The 853-nt window shown below is 57.1% G+C and overlaps 1 protein-coding gene across 1 annotated transcript in view; it reads left to right on the top strand.

Moving 5' to 3' along the window:
* Nucleotides 1–853, top strand: part of CNOT1 (CCR4-NOT transcription complex subunit 1) — a gene marked incomplete at its 5' end in the record, with an annotated part of 32,294 nt that overhangs the window by 8,081 nt on the left and 23,360 nt on the right. The window contains 3 exons of the mRNA XM_018575297.1: nt 85–235; nt 320–521; nt 612–756. Of these exons, the coding sequence (XP_018430799.1) occupies nt 85–235; nt 320–521; nt 612–756 (498 nt within the window). The remainder of the gene's footprint in view (nt 1–84; nt 236–319; nt 522–611; nt 757–853) is intronic.

The following is an 853-nucleotide window of genomic DNA, read 5'->3' as shown; positions in this document are numbered from 1 at the left end:
GCAATGTACACACTAGCAATATGGAGGATGCTGTGTACACACTGGTCTCTTCTTCTCGGTGCCTTCATTCTCTTCTCCTGATAGGAGTGTGTCTCAGGAGCTCTCTGAAACTATCCTTACCATGGTGGCCAACTGCAGCAATGTGGTGAACAAGGCGCGTCAGCCTCCTCCGGGGGTTATGCCCAAGGGTCGCCCTCCCAGTACGAGCAGCCTGGACGCCATCTCTCCGGTACAGGTACTGTAACCCCCTCCCCCATATCATCGTGCATGTAGAGCAGCTCCGCTCAGTGGAAATAGTCACCTCCATTTCTTCCTTCAGATCGATCCTCTGGCTGCAATGGCCTCCCTCAGCATCAGCGGTTCTGCCGCCCCTCACACACAGAGCCTTCCAGCTTTCCCCCCCAACCTGGGCTCCGCTTTCAGCACGCCGCAGTCACCAGCCAAGGCATTCCCCCCCCTCACAACTCCAAACCAATCTACTGCTTTTAGTGGCCTCGGTGCTCTGTCTTCGCAGTTGCCAGGTACTTGGATGGGGGGCGTCGGGCGTTTTTTTTTGTTACCGGTTTTGTTCACGGTTGGCTCGGAGCTTCATTCTGACTTCTTCCGTACAGGTGGCCTCGGGACGGGCAGCCTCACTGGAATGGGCACTGGAGGATTGGGCCTTCCCGCTGTGAACACGGACCCATTTGGGCAGAGGAAACTCAGCACCTCTGGGCTCAGTCAGCCGACATTCCAGCAGAGTAAGTTTTTTGTTGTTGGGTTTTTAATCTCCGGTTTGTAGGAAGCAGCCCGGTCCTCCGCTCACCCCCCCCCCCCTTTTTTCTCCCCCCCCCGCACCCCTCCCAGGTTGGGC

Source organism: Nanorana parkeri, unplaced genomic scaffold, assembly GCF_000935625.1.
Source record: "Nanorana parkeri isolate BGI_ZX_2015 unplaced genomic scaffold, ASM93562v1 scaffold3752, whole genome shotgun sequence".
Classification (NCBI taxonomy): Eukaryota; Metazoa; Chordata; class Amphibia; order Anura; family Dicroglossidae; genus Nanorana; species Nanorana parkeri.
This window is presented reverse-complemented; position numbering and strand designations above follow the sequence as displayed.